The sequence below is a fragment of the Electrophorus electricus genome, chromosome 25 (assembly GCF_041902795.1).
Source record: "Electrophorus electricus isolate QZ-2024a chromosome 25, ASM4190279v1, whole genome shotgun sequence".
Lineage (NCBI taxonomy): Eukaryota > Metazoa > Chordata > Actinopteri > Gymnotiformes > Gymnotidae > Electrophorus > Electrophorus electricus.
Genome location: NC_137521.1, coordinates 10,867,253 through 10,880,000, shown reverse-complemented (window position 1 = coordinate 10,880,000; position 12,748 = coordinate 10,867,253). Strand labels below are relative to the sequence as shown.

Here is a 12,748-nt window from a genome sequence, read left to right as displayed (position 1 = left end):
CTAACATACCTGAGGCAATAATTAAAGGTCTGTTTCATGAAGTCTAATTCATCTGGATATCAGTCAGATCAGATCAGTTAACTTAACACAATGGCACCACGGATCAGAGACTACAACCTCCCATTCCCAACAATGCCACCCACAGTTACAGCGAAGCGACAAATCACAGCCGAGGACAAGTTAAACACGCATGGATGTGTGCAGCTTCCGGTGATATCAACTCACTCTCTGGATCCTCCCCAGGTAGTAAAGTCCATCAGACCAGCGGCAGAGCACATACTGACCCACGGTCAGCTTGCTCTCCAGGTCACCACAACCCTTCTCATGCTTGGGCAGCAAATGCTTGGCTTCCAGCTCCTCTGGACCCACAGCCAGGTAACTGTCCCGGAACGCTTCCTCCAGCATCCTTACCACCTACACGCCCTAAGGACAAAGGGCCGAATGATTAAGCTGCCAAGACCAGCAGCTGGACAGAGGAGCCATTCCACCTTCCAGATTTTTTTTTTCATAACCTGTAACACCAAGATTTTAAAAAGACACAACTCAGATGTAATACGAGGAAAATGAATACTCTAAGTCTAAATGGCTGTGTAACTAATTCCTTGATTTATCTAGCTGTAGAGTCCTGTTTATTTCCTCTCTCTCTCTCTCTCTCTCTATATATATATATATATATATATATATATATATATATATATATATATATATATGTGTGTGTGTGTGTGTGTGTGTGTGTGTGTGCAAAACAGGAGACGATATTTTCTGGGCTGTTTTTTTTCTTTTTTTTTTTCGCCGTACATTTACATCGCTTGGGTTATCAGTTTCGCCACAAACGGTCCAACTCCGCCAGTTTGATCCAATGTGCGAAGTAAAGACCAATCAGATAGAAAGTACCTCCTCTCAGCTCGACACGATGACTCAAAATGCACCAGTCATGAGTGATACCAAGAACAGCGAGACGTCGCCGTTAACGGTACCAAGCAGAGGCCAATCTTTCGGTCAGCCTTTGGAGGACACGGTCTTATTGCACCAAGTCAAAGTGTAAAAGTTGTACATGTTCACAGACGTGGGGTCTGAATAACTACTGCAAGGCGTTGAGCCACGCTAAGATAGCGGGCAAAAACGCACCCGCTTGCGCTGCTCCTCCCTACAGACAAACCCACGCAGGACAGTGGGCCGGCTGGTTGGGGTCGGGGGGTAGTTCAGACAGCGGGGGTAGCCCAGTTAGGACAGGTAACCAGCTCCTACAAGCAACGTGCATGCTTTCCTGAGCAGCAAACCCTCTCTAGCTGTGCACGTCGGGACCCCGATAAAATGCGACAACACTCTTCCAACAGAAATGCAAACTGCTCATTAACTGTTTTGCACGCTGACTACTGCAGCAAAGGTACCGATTTCCCACTTCGTCTCACTCCACGTATCTAGACCACAGGAACTTTAGTTAGCCAACACGCTACTGAACTACTGCGAACCAATAAAAAGATCCAACTTGCAAGTAACGTTACTGGGCTTTTGCAGCGCTCACGTTTGACTCCATGTGGCTCTAAGTCAGCCATGTAGTCAAGAGAACTATAGTTTTCTCCCTCTTTCAAGCTGTAAAACAGCCATCGTGCGTCTGCCTGTTAGTAAAAGCCAGGCAGAGGGCTGGGACAGCTAACGCACACCAGTTCAAAAACCTGCGCTTCTGCCCAGCGGCGCATGGCAAAGCGTAGCCGGAGCACAGGTCCAGTTGCCCCCGAGATCTCGGACATAGATGGTAAACCTGCACAACAAGGATACTTTTACGTCGTCGGTAATTAAGAAAGTATAGCTAAACTTGTTCACGTTTGTACCCGAACAGGTTTTTTTTAAGTTTAAAAATTCAGTCACGGTTTTGAGTTGAGTTACAGTTAGCTCGCTAGCAGCTGGAATTCAACGTTTTATTTTTCAGATTACCGCTCTGATTCCTCCCCAGTCCTGGAGAAAACGCCCGCAAAAATGCCGATGCCTCCGCTTGCGGTGCGATATTCCATTCGCAAAAGAAAGTTTCTGGGTTAGAAAAAGTGCAGCGCCTAAATTGTGCCTGTGCAAGTCGCCATTTTTTCACCTTTTCCCGCGAATCATTTACGTTTTGCTTATGTAATTAACTCTCCATCATCATCATCACACACAGGAAGTATAGTGAAACTTGCAGCTGCTTAGTCTACGTCTCAACTGCCCAAACGGACTGAATTTAATATTAAAAGTGGCAAAGAATGAATCATAGAAGGGCAGGTCTTTTTTTCTGAACAATAATGCGGATTCTCACAATAATAAAAATGATGGTTATAGTTTTATTGTAAACTTTTTTCGAAATGTTCTGACCGTTGGTTAGCTATAATTGTCCTTCAGAAACCGATATAGGGCACATAAATATAAGGATTTTTCTGTCTTCCTGTCTTTCTCTTTTAGTCAGTAAGCCGTGTGTCACTGCAATGTCCTCCCTGCATCGCCAATGTGAGCAGGTCAGCCTACATGAAAAGACGATGTTTAAAGCAGAAACCGCACCCAATGCAAAAATGTCCACGAAATTCACACAGGACTCCCCGCCTGTGCTTGCTGGGGAGCGACCGAGTCTGGTTCCCCCAGTACCGTGACTGCCGTAGTGCGGGGTCACGATCAGGTGTCGCTCCTGTTTGAACTTCAACTTTTCCTCTTTTGTCTGGTCTATATTATTATTATTATTAATATTATTATTATTATTGAAACAGCGCCTTTCTCAGTCTTAAGGACGCTTTACAAATATCACTTTTTTGCACACTCACACACCTGATGATTTAGTGCAGATTCACACATGATGCTTGTATAACACTATCATTTATAGTTTGCATTGTAGGCTACTTGGTGTTACCGTTTCAGTGGACTCAATGTTTTTAAGATGAATGGGTACACGGCTGTCTTGTACACATGGTCCTATAGCGCAGGAGGTATATGCGCCAATAAATTCTTCTCTTTCTTCTGCTCAGACTACTGATCACTACTGATCACACGCTACTCTTCTCATTAACCTGTAATGTAAGGAGTGCATTTGGAATGCAGCTCTTCATTACATTTTTCAACTTTTTCTGTCACGATTCAGCAAATAAACAAACCATTCCATGAGTGCAGTCTTCAGGATAAGTACATCTTAATAGTCTGCTGATTAGCAGTGAGACCCATGAAGCATAAAGAAAAGGCAAAAACGATGACATTTTAAATGAAATTCATTTTTTTTTTAAAAAAAGGCTATATATATTAAATGTAATTAAACATAATAAAATATAGTAAAAGGTTTACACTTTTAGAAAAGGTTTAAAATTTGAATGTCAAATCAGAAACATAATCCACATGTCTTCTTGTAAATATGAACTACTCCGGGGATTATGGTTTTTCTGATCAGATCATTTAAGCAGATTTAAATATAAGTTTAACCAAAGGCAGAATAAGAGTGGCTAGCCTTATGACTCACAAAACCAGGATCACTAGGGCTTGTCACGTTCAGTTCATTCAGACTGCATGTACACAGATAAGCTGTCGGTTTCATAAAGGCTAATTGCTTGAATAACGTCACATTTTGCATTTTGTTCACTCTGCATATCATAAAATAAGCAGAAACTCATAGCATCTTTTCCACAGATCAAGACTTGAAAATCTTTTCTCTCTCTTTTTTTTTTGGGAGTTTTACATATTAAGCTTTGTGGGAGAGAGCAAAGGGATGGGTGGGGCTAGGTGTCAGGTGTCTAGTTAGCCACTCCCACAGGTCCCCCCTTGTGCTTAGGAAGAGTCCACCACACACTTGATAAACAGCGTGTCGTCCCTGCAGTAGGCGTGCTTGGGTGAATGGAGCTTGGCCAGAGGAAAGAACATAGGGCACCCGCTGGCCACGTTCATGTCAGAGACCGGCCGCTTGAAGGATGCGGACGAGAGGTCGGGCCGGAATGCGTCGATGACGTGCTCGCGCTGGTTCTGGTCGATGAGGAAGAACGTCACCTGGGGAAAGGTGAAGACAGCCGTCGGCATGGGGTCAAAGCACCCTCAACGGGGGGCTTTATAAAAAGTGCCACATAAAACCTGCCGCATCTTTTTCATTCCGAATGGGTATTAACGCTTCTGTGTCTGTAGTTGTGGTTGCCTGTACGTAAGGAAGAGCTCTGTGCTCTGATCATGTCCTACCTTATGCTTAAAGGGCCACGAAAGAAGCGGGTCATACTCTCCTTTCATAATGACGAAGAAAAGGGAGATGTGTGACCCTTTCCCCACGCCGTCTCCGTACAAGTACAGTCGCATGCACACTTTAAATCCATACCTGGATGTATAAAAGGCTGAAAAAACAGCAACAAATCAGACAGCTGCATTCTCCTGTATTATAGCGCGTCAGCCGGCGTCATCCCGATGAAGTACAATCTTCAGGACAGAAATTTCAACCTTAATTATTCACATTCTTAGATCGCACTGGTTTATCGTAAAAGAGGTTTGCTGAAATCCACATCCCTCGAATTGCGAAGGAAAACGAGGCCGGCTTCCTCTCCCACGCACAAATCCCAGTGCTGGAGACGGGCGGAGGGAGGTGTACCTGGAGAGTACTGACTGCTCCTTTGCCCCTTGGCTGCTTCTCGCAACCTCTGGCTGACGCCACAGATCTTCCAGAGGAATGTGCCGTCATAGGAGACGTCATGCAGGGCGTTGATGCTCTGCTGTAGGGAGGCGATGTGCATGTCTTTCCTGATCAGTCTCTGCTGCTGCTCTACAACCTGAAAAAAAAAGAAAACAGAAAACAGCATCAGAAAAAGAACGCTTTTACAACCGCTGTCATGGACGGTCTTTAGGTATCCTGATATGGCAGCGAAGGAAGGTCAGAGCCACTAAACACTTGACCCCTGAGCTGGTTTTCCCTCTTCATGCGATGAAAACATTGCTCTAATATACTCAGGGCTGACAGCTGAATGCATTTGCCTTGGAATGAATGCATTTGTCTTATCGCTGAATTTGTACCTTTTAAAGGAGGAGTGTGAGAGCTGAGACATAATCACACACGGCGACGCCGCTCAGGCGTGGTAACAAGCTGTCGAGCACATGATAATGTCGTGCCTTTATCATCTGACTGCTCAGAGACAGGAAAAGGGCCGACTCGTGCTCTGCTGCTGTGTTATTGATTTGAATCATAAAAGTAGAATATTCCGGTGTATTCTGCGTGTAGCTGAAATACAAATTTGACAGCCATGTGATGTCCAGGTATGTGAAAGATATCTTCTACAAATGCACCTTGCGAAGGCCATCTAATAATTCTCGGGCATAGGCCTTATCTTATGCTTTAGTCGTAGTTAAGATGCAGTCACATTTCATTTGCTGAGATTCACAGAGGAAATGTAAACATAATGAATTGATTAATTTGCTTGTCAGGGGGAAAAAAAAGAGATGCAATGAGCCAGTGCCCCCAGAGGACTGGGGCAGTTCAAATGAGTCAGCGGATACGACAGTCTGTGTGGATGATCGTGCAGAAGTGCTGATACAGTTTCATTGTCATTATCCATGTAAGCTGGATCGGCTCGCTCAAATTTTGTTGATATATTTGAACTTGAAGATGTTGAACCTGAAGACACGTATTCACTTTTCTGCCCCTGCCTAACATCAAGCGCACAACTACATACCCTCACCCAAAACCTCGCTGGCAACCTCGGCAGGATATTTGAAGATATTTTGAATAAATATCAAGGATGTTTACACAGTGATATTCGACTGATACTGCCACAGAGGAGAAATGGTCTACATATGGTGTGGTGCAATATATCCCTCTACCACAAAGGAGCTGGTTAGAATTCAGCCTGAGTGTCAAAGCACAACCCGCTATGACTGTACCAGAAAATTGGCACAGTGTTAGCAACCATAATGAGCACAGTAAAATCTGTTAATTGGGCATGAAGAACATTGCGCTGGTCGTTAATATGAAGTACTTCAGTAATGGTTAGAACACCCTTAATAGACTTTTAGCAGATTACAAGGCAGGATCCATATGGCATTCCTTAGGGGTGTGTTATCACATTAGATTGTGATTTAAGTTTAAAAAATTACACTATATCCGCTAAACATAAATCAACAGACTGGCAGAACAGGCCATGTTAGCACTAATCAATTTTACCTCAAAGCAAGTTTTGCTATAATACATTTTCTCATAAAAGGACATACCACGGTCTCTAAGTGCTGCACGACCTGCATGCTTGTGTTATTGTCTCTCTCCAGGGCTGCCACGTTGAGCTGGGTGTTCTCCACCTCTCGGCTGAGGGCCGAGACGATGTTCTCCATGATCTGCAGCCTCTGCTGAAGTGCGTGGAGCTGCCGACCCACCTCCAGTTCAGCATGGTCATCGTGGAGGCTGAGGGCCTTGTCGCTCACCCCTCCGTCCCCCCCGTCGGACTCCAGTTCCCCGGGGCCTTGGGAACCGAGCAAGGCCGTGTCCTGCCCAGTGAGGAGCAGATCCAGCCCAGGGTACTGGACGCTCTGCTCTGGCGGCGACTGCACCGGAGGCTGGAGGTTCCGCATGGCCCCCAGGAGGAGTTGGAGGTGGCAAACAGGACTGCAGCTCTCGTGCTCCCGCACCTTCTCTGTGTTTCCCTGGGCGAGTGGACATCATTAGCGATCTCTCTCATCAGGACCATTTCATTCATCGTCTTCTTTTTTTTTTTCACAATTACATATATAACAACGTTGACAGTTCTTCTCACATCAATAATAAATAGTGAGAAAGGCTTGGTAATGATGCGACAATTTAATTAAAGAGGGGTACCTTAAATGTGCATCCAACTTCGGAGAAGATACATGGCTCTTTCCGCTTGGAGCTTGCATGCTTATTATCCTAATAACACGAATAAATAAATATATAAATAAGGCCTGAGGAATGTATTAGGCCTGCGGCCCCAGTGCACACATACCCAAGGGAACAGACACATACAGGAAAGCAGCTCCAAAATGCTCCATATAAAAGCTATTTCATAAATGCTCTGCCTTTAGGAATAAAACAGAACTGTTTTATCTTGTCCATCCAGTTTCATGTTTACAATTTAATAAAACACTTAATTTCTTTGTTTACTTGCCTTCTGACGTTTCTCTACTTTTGCTGGCTTCTTTTCACTTGCATCAAAACACGAATGTTTCTGTGAGAGGGAGCTGACTTAGTATACAAATTTATAGATTTTATTTCATTAGATTAAAAATGTTGCTTACAAGTACTGCCTTAAAATAATCTGCAGAGACACATACATAATATGTTTGCTTTAATATTGTTATTGTTTTATAGACATTTCTCCATAACTCTGCCTAAATGTCCAGAGGTCATTATACAACATTAATCCTATTGTGTTTAGCATAATAATTTATATTTACAATAACCCCAATACCTTGTTTAGGTCTCTGAACTTCATGCAGGAGACTGTGGATTAGACAAAACCACAGGGGCTCCACTAAGGACAAACTGCCCCCCCCCCCCAACTCTTCCTGGCTACCAGGAAACAATGGCTCAGTATCTAGCACTCTGAGGCCATACCATAAACTTCAAAGCTTCAAAAACCCTGTTTCTATGACCACTACAGAAGATATTGATCTATGTGTGACTACGACCATCTTGTAACATGTATACAGCACATTCATAACGCAGCATATATGTAATGGCATAGGCAAATAGAGTTCTGTGACATATTCACATTTTGCTTTATGTGCATATGTTTGTGTATGATTGTGAGCAGAAATAAATGGTGCAAGTTTTTTTTTTTTTCTTCTGTGTTCTGTCTGCTGGTCTTACCTGGAGTTCTGCATGGGTCAAACTGCAAGAGCATGTGGAACATGTGATCTTATTGTTGGGGCAGCCTTTCTCCAGATGGGTGACCAGAGTTTTCCGCAGTACCATCAAGCCACAGCCAATGTTACAGGGGATCAGGGCAAAGTCACACTGACTCTGGTGTTCCTAGCAGAGTTTTAAAAGCTCCAATCAGCATATTTTAGGAACAAGGTTTTTAATAGCAGACATATGTCACTGAATTCCTGGTCCCACTCTCATGTGCTGACACCATTACCGAAGCTGCAATGTTATTTTCTAAATGTGTACTAGGGGATTTTAAGTACTGCCCTAGCTAAGATTTTTACTAGCATCTTCCAGTAACTAAAGAAGTAGGTCCATATGACTACATGTATTTCCAAAGCTATAAGAACACTTTAGGGGAATGCTTAAAATTTTAGAAAGCTTTCATAGATCTCTTGGGCATAAAACTATGCCTAAAACTGAAAAGAATTGTGTTAGTCAGATGCTGTCAGAGTCAAAGGACTCTCAGCCAAAAGATGCCACCTCAAAAGTTGAGAGCTATGAAGCTGGAAATGCCAGTCCACACTTATACTGAGAACACTTATACCGAGGAAGAGCTCAAAGGCACTGTGGAAAGATAACTGTGGATCTTTTCCAAAATGAAAAGTAATCTGTCTGGCAGTTTGGCTAAGGCTGAAATAGCTACAGCTATACTCTGGAGTATCTTAGTGGTCGGACTGTGTAACGAACTGACCGCAAAAGACATTTCCTTTGTCTAAATCTCAACACAGCCAGGGCCTATAGTAGGGAATTCGAGACCCCCCCCCCCCCCCCCCCCCCCCAAAAAAGCACAAAACAGTCCCAAACAGCAAATAACAGAACATGAAAGGCACCTGAGAAAAATCAGATATTATTTCCAGGTTGGCTCTAAATTTTGTTTTTACAAATGCCATGACAAGGCTGGCAGGATGCAGCCACAAGCATTCATTCACTAGAAAATCTGCTGATGTTAATAACAGCAGTGTCAGAGTCTTTAAGGAAAATCCCCACAACTTTTTAAAAGCCACAGGCAGAAATTTGAAAAGCAGAGGCATTTGCCATGAGACTGAATTAGATTTTTTTTTAAAACCTAAACACCAACAGAATCAACAGCCCACATCCCAATCCCCCTTGTTTTCCAGCGAGAACTCATGATCGACCTGCATGGCCCTGTGGTTTCCATTTTGACTGTATAATTGGGAGGAAAGTACCTCAAAGTTCTTTAGAGTACTCCTCCAGGGACAGCCCTGGTTCACACAGTGAACCTTAAGCTCCAGGATCTCCTTATTGATGGCAGCGTCATTGAAAAACTGCACGCAGACAAAACAGGGGGAAATTACAGCAGTTTTCCTGGCATCATCAATGAGTCACAGCATTCTCAGTGTAATCAAATCCGTGTCCAGTCTAAATGACTCCTGGGCAGCTGAGCAGGGTCAAAGCCAACGAAGCGGACGGCCTGTTCACCTGTTGCCTCACACATCCGTTTACTGACCTTAGTATACATTTTTAAAAGATGCTCTCTAAAACACAGCATGTGAATCGGTAATCAGTTCATTAGGCAATGGTAAACAGGAAAGCACTGAAAGAAAAACATAATTAGTGGGACACTCAGAGAGCTGGAGAGAAAGTAGTCGACCATGGTGTATATTAAAAACTCAAGAAGAACAATGCTCCTGGTAGGTTCTCCACTAGGTCACACAGTTAATGGTAATTCTTTTGGATAGATCTTTCTATGCCTTAGAAGTTTCTGTGTTTCTGAAAAACAAAAACCAGACCACAGTGTTGCTGCACCTTTTCAAAACAATCCAACCTCATCTGACACAGAGTTTCCCTTGCCTGTGTGTGTGTGTGTGTGTGTGTGTGTGAGAGAGAGAGAGAGAGAGAGAGAGAGAGAGAGATTTTGTGTGTTTTTACAAACAATACATTTGCATGTGATGTCATCCATCTACTCTGACAGAGGCAGATTCTGAAGAAGCTGTGGTCTGTGATGACAGATATTCTCGCTGCTTTTACATTCCAGTTTTAAGACTTTATGTGACTCTCCTCTTTGGTACTGCCACGGACCGCCCGTCCTAATTTAAATGTAGGTAAATATACACAAATCTGATGTATTTTTAATCCTCTAAAGGTAGTTTTGTTGTTTTCCGATATCTTTTCTAAGAAAGAAAGAGAGAGAGAGAGAGAGAGAGAGAGAGAGAGAAAGAAAAACACAAAACGTGAAAATATCACAGAGGCCTACTAGTGAAAACCTCGACATACGTGGTCAAGCGTCAGTATGCTGGTGTCACTGTCACTGTTGGGGTCGTCTTTACACTTCGTACACACAAGATCCTTGTTGGTTCTGGGTTATTTTTTTTTAAAAAAGGCGAAAGAATAATACTGATTAAACAAATGGGTTTTTTTCCTCTTGGAAGACTCTGTGGTAGTCAGGTGAATTAACCTGCGCTGATAAATCCTTACCTTATGAGCCAGTTGATGCAAGCAAGACAGTAGCGGTGGCCACACACGGTCTGGTGCGCCTTGTTCAGCACGTTACTGCAGCTGCTGCACAGATACTTGTCCTTGGGGACCTCGTCACAGATGCTCCGAGGGAAGCCCGACGGATACTCGTTCTCACCCGGCGCGGACGACACCACGCTCGCTACGTCTGCGGCTGCTCCACATGCCATTGCGTTGCGGGCAGCCAAGATATCGAGGGAGTTCTTCACTCACAAGCCGCCAGAGTTTATTGATGACTGTGACTAATCTGGTGGGTTGCGTAAAATACGCATATGAAGCACCCACGGTTCTTCAGGTAAATTTTACCCCGGGGTTCCCCCATGCCAAAACACGGAAATAATGCGCTTTTTAAATATGTACAAATTCTGTGTCTCGGTAGGATGGCAGTACCTGTAACCTTTGGTACTATATTTTACATATTCCGTTTATTTTAAAAAAATTAATTAAGTCTCTCTCTCTCTCTCTCTCTCTCTCTCTCTCTCTCTCTCTCTCTCTCTCTCAATCTCTCTCTCTCTCAATCTCTCTCTCTCTCTCGCGCGCGCGCTCTCTCGCTTTACTTAGAACTTGGTTTTGCATCATCACATCCGTTACAATGGAAAGTCCCCATTGTAAATGAACCTACCTTTCCCGACGTGCTCAATCGTTTCGTATCATTTCTGCTCATTGTAGCCTAAAACCACATTAGTTAAAAGGTCCTCTACTATTAGCTCTTGGTGTGTTCTTTAAGTAGCCTAGTATAATGTAACCTATAGGCTATTATTTCCCCCAGCAAAGGGGACTACCTGTGGACACACGGGAAATGTATCATTCATAAACGTTTTTTTTAATAGCTTCTAACGGCACATTGCAGACAAAAAAAACATAGCTCACAACCCCATGGAAAAGGGAAAAGGCTATGGTACCAGCTTCATGCAAAGAGTCTTTGATTAAACTTCAAAAGAAGTCAAGAGTTCAATAAGGTCGCATAGCCACCAGTGAGGAATCCTGAAACAAACAGCGCAGAAGTCTGCAGCGAGGTTTCTGCTTTCACTTTAGGTGTCGTACCCTTCAGAGAGCCGTCGCTTCTTACTGAAGCATTAGTCAGAAGTACTGCTTATGTAACACACGCAGAGCACGGGGGTGGGGGTGGGGTGGGAGGCTGCAGTGGGGAAATCACAATCATGCCCAACTACGCCACCTATGGGAGGACAAGAGCCCTACCAACTGTAATTGAAAATGTTAACTTTCTAAAGTTTGTTCGGGCTGTGAGCAATCAAACTACAGTACAGCAAAATATGTCCAATATATGTTACGACTTTTATTACAGTAATAGACTAAGAGCAAAAACAGACGGAACAGTCCTTACGATGTTAATTCGACATAAGCTCAAATAGATTCTTTAAAGATAAGTACAGGGCAGATCTACAATCCCTAAAATTCGCTTGTTAGTAAAACATAGTAGAATATTTTCACTTCAAAATAAACATGACCAATCATAAATGTACTAAAACAGCAATTGCACAACTTAAAATGATATGATTAAATTCTTAGCATTTAAAATGCACCAAAATGTTTATTCTTCTGAACTAGAAATTCCTTTTTATATTAATAGTCAAGACTTCTGCACTAAATCTCTTGAATTGAAAATATTTAGATGGCATGATTAATCAAAGATCTATTTACTGTAGATTTGTGCCGTGATTTGTGCATTTTGGTAACATGTTTGATAGTGTTATGATGTGTTTTCAGCCCCAGTGGGGCACACTGTTACTCTTTACCCAGGACTTCCGCATCGTAATGCAGAACCTCAGACGTTTGATGAAGCTCTGTTTTGGGCCACTTCTTGAACGCCAAATTTTCCCTTAGTCTGTAACTACTATTATTAAGATTTTTCAAGAATAAGATTTCTTTATTATGTATTTTACTGATTTAATAATGTAATGAAATGTATAACCCGTCATCCTTTCTTTTGATGCAATTATTATTGCTATCATTTTTATGATTGTTGCTGTTGTTATTCTATGCATCAAAACCATCTTGGAATAGTATTATACATAAAATGTATTGTTACTATGTTCATATTGTTTGTATTTTATGTTCATGTTCATATTCATGTTCATATGTTCACATTCATATTGTTTGTTCATATTTTAGCCATAACAGGCAAGAATTTATTTATTATTGTCTGTACACTAATATGTGTATTCCACAACACTCTTTTTACCAATTTTGCATTCACAGCATATTTCAAATGATATTGAATTTAATTTATTGAATCTTGCTCTCATGTCGGATTAACACACTTGTGCTACTGCATGTGCTTGTATGTGTTGTAGACATATATGCTATTGTAGACATGTGCTTGGATGTGTTGTAGACATATATGCTGTTGTGTGTGTGCTAGACCATAGATGATTCTGCAGCTCCTTTACACAAAGTTCAAGA

General features: G+C 42.6%; 2 protein-coding genes across 4 annotated transcripts in view; both read right to left on the bottom strand.

The window, feature by feature from the left end:
* Window positions 1–2,112, bottom strand: part of phf19 (PHD finger protein 19) — a 15,680-nt gene extending 13,568 nt beyond the window's left edge. The window contains exons 1-2 of one of the 2 annotated variants that reach the window (XM_027010007.3): window positions 1,936–2,112; window positions 226–423 (exon numbers count right to left, since the gene is read on the bottom strand). In XM_027010007.3, coding sequence (XP_026865808.2) covers window positions 226–405 — 180 coding nt within the window. In that variant the 5' untranslated portion in view covers window positions 406–423; window positions 1,936–2,112. The remainder of the gene's footprint in view (window positions 1–225; window positions 424–1,935) is intronic. The other variant, XM_027010008.3, reaches the window with a different exon arrangement.
* Window positions 2,113–3,178: 1,066 nt separating this feature from the next.
* traf1 (TNF receptor-associated factor 1) lies at window positions 3,179–10,841 on the bottom strand. 2 transcript variants are annotated; one of them, XM_027009997.3, is made up of 10 exons: window positions 10,286–10,841; window positions 10,085–10,166; window positions 9,037–9,135; window positions 7,790–7,951; window positions 7,086–7,145; window positions 6,779–6,847; window positions 6,181–6,606; window positions 4,571–4,748; window positions 4,171–4,319; window positions 3,182–3,987 (listed from the first exon to the last, which is right to left on the bottom strand). In XM_027009997.3, exons 1-10 carry the CDS (start codon window positions 10,492–10,494, stop codon window positions 3,772–3,774), a joined length of 1,650 nt encoding a protein of 549 aa, XP_026865798.2. In that variant the 5' UTR covers window positions 10,495–10,841; the 3' UTR covers window positions 3,182–3,771. The 2 variants fall into 2 exon arrangements, with proteins under 2 accessions (XP_026865799.3, XP_026865798.2); XM_027009998.3 differs by lacking the exons at window positions 10,085–10,166; window positions 10,286–10,841 and adding an exon at window positions 9,617–10,067 and having other exon boundaries at window positions 3,179–3,987.
* Between the last annotated feature and the right edge of the window lie 1,907 nt (window positions 10,842–12,748).